The following is an 8,039-nucleotide window of genomic DNA, read 5'->3' on the forward strand; positions in this document are numbered from 1 at the left end:
ACACACGCCGCCTGGGACGTTGCCACCGCCATCCTCACCGCCGATCGCCGCCACAATCCTCTCCCCGCCAATTTCGAGGTGGAGTTCTTCGCTGCCCAGATTCTCAAACGCAAGGTCTCTCTCTCTAGAATCCCTCTTTCTCTCTCGTAATTCACTTAGGTGGAGATGGAGACTTGATTTGATTGCATTCGGTTTATGATCCTTATAATTCAAGTTTCTACTTTTATGCTTATTCTGATTATGATGATTATGCTGTGCACTTAGGGTTTGTGTGGACTGTGGACTCTCGAGTGAAGTGTGATGATTTTGGTTGTTGTCGTTGCTTGTGCGTATCAAGCACGCACATGGCATTCATTTGTGAAGTGCACCTTGCGCTTCTTGTTTATAAGGGCGTTGAGATAACGGGAACTGTTGCTTCTCAATTTGAAAAATGTCGTATGCAATTATGTTTACTGTGTAACAATACTACTTGAGCTGTTGGGGAGACACATTCATTTATGTTGTGTGTGTGTGTGTTGGTTTAATGAGAAAAAAAGGGGTTTTGGGCTTTATGGATCTTGTCAGCTACTGTAACTTGGTCAAAGTCATGTGATAGAAGCTTCTATGATTTTTAGGTGTCAAACTTGTAGAAGGATTAAGGTTCCAAACTCTTATTTTCTATAAATATTTTTTTCAAGACTAACAAGGGCTACGGTTGGACTGTTTAAAAAGACACTGTGATGGGTTTAGTGGTGCCTAGCTACCAAAACCAAATTCCCCAGTTTGTAATTTTATATTTTTTGGTTTTTCTATTTTTATGCTGTTTGCTGATTAAAAAAATCCACAAAAATAAAACAGTTGATGCTTCAACTTAAACTAATTATTGTTGTTATATGTTTCATATTACAGATACAAAATGAGGGTTATCTACTGCAATTAGAAGCTAAGGATGCTTTGTTAAACGCCCTTCTTGTTGCAGTCAGGAGATTCAGCACTGGGCCTCCCCAGGTTTTTTATTTTTATTTTTTTAAGACACAAGACTGCTGATGGAGAGTTGTTATGATTAAAAACATTCAGTTGTCTTGTAGATTGATTCATCCTAAAGGCATTTAGTTTTGATTGGCTCTTTGTTTTTGCCATGACAGCTTTTAACACAGATTTGTCTTGCACTCTCTGCCCTTGTTCTTCAAGTTGTTGCGCATGGAAACCCAATTCAGCAGCTTTTTTACAGTCTGCAGAATTTGCAGAGCCAGGATAATGGTAATATTGCCGTCCTGGAGATGCTCACTGTCCTGCCAGAGGAAGTTGTTGATAATGAACGACCTGATTCTAAAATTAGTTCATTACAAAAAAGCCATTATACACAAGAGGTTTGGGACTTCTGCTTTAATATGTTTGCATGTCCTTGTGGTCTCTGCCCTTTCTGTCTCACTATACCTTCTAGTTCCATACACTCTACTATGGTTGTCTTGCAGCTTCTATCGCATACGCCTATGGTTCTTGATTTCTTGCTGCAACAATCTGAACTAAGTTTTGATGGTTCTGTGCAACAGCATGAAAGGAATCGGAAAATTTTGCGTTGCTTATTGAGCTGGGTATGTACTTTCACAGTTACACAGTCATATTAACCCATTTGATTTTTGCTATGGTGCATACTTCTAAGGTGGTTCACTTTGCAAGCATGGTTCTCCTTGGTTTTATTTGCTGGACAAGACATTTTCTGCTTTAGATATTCATCTATTGGAGCTCTATCAGATGTTCTGTTATCATTTTACTTTATTCTAGTATGTCCTTGTATTCAGGTTAGAGCAGGATGCTTCTCGGAGATTTCCCAGGGAACATTGCCAGCTCACCCACTTCTGAATTTTGTGTTCAACTCATTGCAGGTAATCCAGTTCTTGTGCAGTTGTTTCTTGAGATGGAGTATTCTTTACTACTCAAGATTGATTAATTTCCACATTCTCTGTGTAGGTACCTTCCTCATTTGATTTGGCCGTTGAAGTACTCATTGAACTTGTGAGTAGACATGAGGTATGGTTACCCACTTTGATGGAGTTTATTCTTGAGTCTCGATCTGTTCAACTTAATTGCATGCTTTTTATGGGGGAAAAACCTTAATTGCATTTTATCGTAATCTAAGTGATTGATGTAATGTCTCATTTCACTTGTAATCTGTTTACCTACTAAATTTTAGATTTGTCTAGCCCCTATAACTGTCATGCAGTTATATTGGTGGGCGATATTCAAATTGAACAGTCAAGGAACTGAGTTCAAGCTGCAGGGCCTTTAGGATAGTTTAGGTCGAAGATACTTGTTGTATTGATGGTTCATTAGAGCTTAGAGGCATGTCATGGTAAGGGATGTTTATCATGGATTCATGGGCCAATTTAAGGATATTTGGGTGCTATCAATTATATGTATAAAAGTTTATTTGTGGTCTGTGAAGTCTTCCATATCAAATTCTTCAAAACTCAGAAATGAAATAATAAGTGAATCAGAGTCAAGGAAACAGGTCTAGGGTAGACTTCAGATTGAGGAATTCATATATGAACTTGATGAAAAACAAAAGAACCCTTTGTAATATTAATTGATAGCTTGCCTATCCCACTTAGAGATTAGTTGCATTACTTTAGTGTGACCCAAAAGCCTTGAGCTATGTAATTTGGTTTTAAACCTTTTCACTTGGAGCACTTGAATGTATATGCATATTTGGTCTATGTTCACTTATATTTAGGCTACCAGTTAGTTTTACAAACCTAACATCTCTAGGATAGTTGAATACTTGATTTGAGTCAACCGAAATATTTTGAGTCTATTCTTTTTTCCCCTTTGACATGTTTAACTCTTTCTACTGGCTTACCTTTCATTTTTTTTTTTTCGTTGTATATTTCAAAATTTGGTTGCCACTGTTCAATTTTTGCCATATTTGAAAAATGGCCGAGAGAAGCAGTGAATTGTTACTATTATAATTGCAAGGTTGGTTCCATTGCACATGTAACTAAAATTTTTCTGAATTTTATGCCTGGTATTTCTAGGAACATTTAGGGTGGACATTGGTAGTTTTCTAAGTGAAACTTATCTTTATATTTCATTGAGTTTTAATCTTTATGTATGGTGTCTCTAAGGACGTGTGATATATTGACCGATAATTTGACATGGCCTTTCTTTAGGGAGTGCCTCAAGGTCTGTTATGCAGAGTACATTATTTAAAGGAAGTACTTCTCCTTCCAGCTCTTACTAGGGGAGACATGAAAATAATTGGGGGCCTTGCATGCTTGTTGTCAGAAATTGGGCAGGCTGTAAGTAATGGAACAGTAATTTCACTAATTTGTGTTCCCTTGGATTTCTGAATACTTGTTACGGATACCTTCTTTTTGTTTTCTGTTGGAATTACACTGATAAAGCAACTACACACTAACTGCGACATTTTATTTAACTTTCTGTTTACTGTTATGAGAGTACCTGAGTTTCTTGTGGTTGCTCACGTTTATTGATTTTTTCTAGCATTTTATACTCATGCATGTCTCATTTAACTTGTCATACTTGTTGAATGTATGCTAGGCTCCGTCCCTTATAGTAGAAGCAAGTCCAGAATCCCTTGCATTGGCAGATGCACTCCTGAGGTGAATTGCAACAATTTATTTAGAATCCTTTATTGCAATAGTCCTTTCCAATCATTTGGTTGCCAAAGAATCAAGGAGTTTTTATTTGTTTTTTAATGAGCTTCCAGTAAATGAAATTATTAAATGTGACCTCTATGCTGTATTGCACATAAGATGCTTTTCCATTAAAATCTAGCCATATATAATGGTCATAAATATTTGGTAACAATTGTAATTGGGAACTTTCATAGGTACTTTCTCATGTTTTTAGAGTTTTGCATATTTCTAATAAACTTACTTGCATAAAGCACCTTATTTTAGATATTTGGTTTTGGATTGTGACTAAGCTACTGAATATGCGAGCAGCTGCGTGGCATTTCCGTGTGAAGATTGGGAGATTGCAGACTCTACACTGCAGTTTTGGTAATGCCATTTTCAGCAAGCTTCCAATTTGTTTATGTAGTACCTGCCTCTACTTGTCAATTGTTGTACATATGAATGTGTGATATATGTTGATTGTCTCTCTGTTCTCTCTTCTTTTTTACCTCTTGTTGACTGTGGTAGAGTTGCTTGCCTATGTTTATTCACTAAAGTATTTGGAGCATTTTCCAATTGAGATTAATTGGTTATGCATAGTTTCTTCATTTTCTCTATAATGTTCACATACTAAATCATGCTGCTGTTTCAACCTAGTTGATGTGTCGTAACTCATATAAGCCGAGTTTATCATCTATTGTTATTTTAATTGCTATGCACCTGTGTATGAGAATGATTACAGGATTTTAGCCTTGTTGTCTTGTATATGAATCCTGAAATCCTGAAATGCTGATAGATTTGAAATTCTTGCTGTACACTTGAGCTTCTTAGTTTCTTTAAGATTTTTTCCCCCGTTATTTTTTTCTTTTATCCTTTCATTCTATCTTCCGTGCCTTTAAAGACAATGTCTTAGTACAGTCAGCATGAACGTGATATATCTTGTTTCAGGTCCGCTCTTGCAAGCTATATCCTTTGCCTTGATGAGGATGGTGCAAAACATAGGAAACATGTGGAGGAAACTTTTTCACCTGTCTTCTCAGCATTACTTGATTCATTGTTGTTGCGATCTCAGGTTTATTTTCAGTCTGTTTGTATTATCCATTACGTGCCTTGATTAATGTATTGTTTCTTGTCTGACCCCTTTTTTAGCCCAGGAAGGATAGGGGTTTGATGTTGGCTTTATTATTTTTGGTTTATCTTGATGGGATCGACATCGTAAATCAAGAGAGTTCTCTACTTCTAACTTCTCAGTGCTTGGAGCCACATTGGATGTAACACTTTAAGCTGAATTTAAATATATCATAGCGCAAGCAAGACATCAATATTATTATTTATTATCTGAACCATATTTTGCGTAAGTTGTTTTTAACCCAAAAAAGGAAGTTGGGTTCAGTTGATCCTACATAGCTCAAACATATAGCCACTGCTTTACTGAAGACTCGGTCTCAGAAACACTTAGAGGCTGTTGAAGAATTATGAATTCAGGATTAAGGAAAATAAAAGATCGAATGCAAGCACAACTAAGTCCATGAATAAGAAGACTAATAAAGATAAACACATTAGGAATATGACAGAAATCAGAAATAGTAGGAATTGCTTCCTCAACAAGATGACAAATTGGGGCCATAATATTCTAATTAAATTAAGGATATTCTCAATACTCCGTAGTATTTGACATTAATATAAAACATTCCTAATATTTGCTACCAGAGTAAATCCATTTGCAGGAAGCAGTTAGAACAGGAGGAGTGGAACTTTTTCTCTAGGTGGTAAAAAGGCCTTAGGAAATAACCCTTGAAGAGGTACTTTGTAGTTTCAATCCCTGTGGTGAGAGGTGCCAAAGAGGTCACACCTAATTGAAGAAATGGATTAAGTGATTAACAGATGATAGCAGTAAAATATTTGACCTTCCATGCACGCTTAAGAGAGTGCCATGTGTTTCTATTAAGGGATATTCCCATTGTAGACAAACTTGTGTTGATGGTAAAAAATACTTTCAAAAGAAGCTTGAAAGTCTTTTATTTGTTAAATAGCGTGAAGGAAGTTTGCAAACTACTAATGATTTTCTTTTACTGTTCTAGTTGATATTTCAGGTTTAAAGACTATTGGATATAGCATTTTACTATACTTTTGCCTGAGACTTTACAATAGATTTATGCTAATAATAGTTGACCTTTTTTTTTGGTGTCTGTAGTTGACCTTATTTGCTGGCTAGATTATAATAGGCACAATTTAAATTCAATAGAAGTAAACTAAATTAATATCGGTATATGTCCCATTTAAGTTTTAATTTAATATACTACATAAGTACATATATGAAACAAATGTTTACTTGCGTATTGTTTTTGTGTGCATAAATAAAACAGCTGTTGCTCAAGAAGTCAGCTTCATTGTTTGTTTGTTTGTTTGTTTGTTTTGTTTTTGTTTGTTGTTGCCTTTTCCCCTCTCTGGTAATTCTTTTTTGATATTGCTTCTTGATTGTAATGATGGAATCTCTTGAAAGTTTCAAGTCTTCTTTCTTTTCCTTTTGGCACTTGGCAGGTGGATGATTCTACATACAATGATGACAGAAGAGTGATTGAGTTGCCTGATGGTCTTGTCCATTTCAGGATGAATCTAGTAGAACTTTTTGTGGATATATGTCACCTTTTAGGATCTTCCATATTTATACAAAAGGTATTTTGGATAGTTCCATTGATTTTAATTCGTTTTTGAGTTAATTTCCGCATCTCCTGGGCTATGTTGTGTGTTTTATACCTTGATCATGGTGTGATTATACACTGGTATTAGTTATTTATTATATAATAACTGCAATACTCACTACTTGTGAATCTATTTGATCATTTTAGGTTATTGTAAACAGATAGTGAGGATAATAGCTAGATTAATAGAGATATCATATCATCTTTTAACATACCTATTGATATATTTACCCACCAATCAAAGAAATAAAATATTGTTTCCCTGTGTTTGATGAAGAACCTTAGTAGAAGGAAAGAAAAGATAGGCAGAAGAAGGTATACGCTGCTAGAGCAAAAATGTAAAAGCAAAGCTAGGCTGATGAAGCTTTAATAGAATCAAGCTGAAGGAGAAGAAATTCCACCTCAGATATCTGAATGATATTTTTTTAGCTAGTCTTATTAAAAACAAGTAAGCATTTATATTTGAGGAGCAAAGACCCAACGATCACAGAGATTAATTCTTATGAGGAGCATTAATTCATATTTATGATGGATTTAACATGAACTTACAGAGAGAACTGTTGTTAAACCAAATAATCTTTATCATCTATAGTAAGAGTATTGTGTAATAATAATTTACTTCTTGATTAGTCCTTTGAGCTTGGAATTCTTGATATGTTGGAACAAGAAGGGGCTCAGACCAGTGGACAAAAGGGGCATAACGGGCTACTTTGCTGAATGATTTTGAATAGATCTTGTTATGATATAAAGAAAGCTGGAGACAGAATCATAAGTTTGCCTTGGCTAAGGACTATGATCCAAATTGGAAGCCTTTCCAATAATGTGGGTATAAGTAGGATTAAAAGAGCTTGACTAAGAGCCATTTTGGTGTTTGTTGAAAAATAAGGTTACAGGACTTAATGGTTACATCTGGTTTTTATCAAGGCTGCTGAGACAGCACTGGGGACAACCTGTGAAGGTGTTTGATAAGTTTCAGTGTGGAGGAAAAATTGGTGCTAGTACTTGCTTCACTTTTATCTCTTTGGTTCCTAAGAAGTGGTGCATGGTAAACCCATTAGTGTGGTCATTTTTCTTTTTGTCTGGATAGAATGTTGAGCCTTGAGAGATACTGTTTCAGAAACTAAAAGTGCATTTACTTCAGGTAACCATACTTGGGATGTTGTTTTTTTGCGAGAAGGAGTGGTAGATAATGCAACACTTAACAAAAACATAGTTTGTTTCTTAAACTTGATTTTGAGAAAGCTTTGATTGGTCCACTTTTTTTTATTTGGAAATAGATTTGGAGGATTGGTGCTTTGGTTCCGTGTGGGAAACAGAGGTACCTTCCCTGTGATGATAAATGGTGAGCCCAAAACATGGTTTTGCAATCAAAAGGGTGTTGGATAGGGAGGTCTTTGATCTTAATTTTGCTTATTACTAACCTTATATCTAGAGAATTTCCCAATGACCTTATTTAAAGTGGGTTGAGGGCATTGTTGTTTCTTATTTGTTAGTTGCTGATTAGATAGGACATATAAAAGTTTTTCCTTCGCCGTTCTCTCTCTTTGAGTGGTCATACCTGGCATTGGAGTGTTTGCTGGGACTAGTCAAAGGGCTAGTGCACCAGCTAACGTGGGCTCTAAGACTGCTAATTGTGGTGGGATGTTAGGATCCAACTGCAAGTTATTAGCTTTAGGTTCCAACATTGGAAATATGGGATTCTGGTGCTTGGGCTGTTCAA

General features: G+C 35.8%; 1 protein-coding gene across 1 annotated transcript in view; it reads left to right on the forward strand.

Annotated features, from left to right (window-relative positions):
* Window positions 1–8,039, forward strand: part of LOC107604917 (transportin MOS14) — a gene marked incomplete in the record, with an annotated part of 15,936 nt that overhangs the window by 445 nt on the left and 7,452 nt on the right. Inside the window, 11 exon segments of the mRNA XM_016306634.2 lie at window positions 4–114; window positions 889–987; window positions 1,125–1,349; window positions 1,455–1,574; window positions 1,782–1,865; window positions 1,951–2,010; window positions 3,150–3,278; window positions 3,541–3,602; window positions 3,948–4,004; window positions 4,566–4,689; window positions 6,159–6,293. Of these exon segments, the coding sequence (XP_016162120.1) occupies window positions 4–114; window positions 889–987; window positions 1,125–1,349; window positions 1,455–1,574; window positions 1,782–1,865; window positions 1,951–2,010; window positions 3,150–3,278; window positions 3,541–3,602; window positions 3,948–4,004; window positions 4,566–4,689; window positions 6,159–6,293 (1,206 nt within the window).

This window comes from Arachis ipaensis, chromosome B06 (genome assembly GCF_000816755.2).
Source record: "Arachis ipaensis cultivar K30076 chromosome B06, Araip1.1, whole genome shotgun sequence".
NCBI classification, from domain to species: Eukaryota; Viridiplantae; Streptophyta; class Magnoliopsida; order Fabales; family Fabaceae; genus Arachis; species Arachis ipaensis.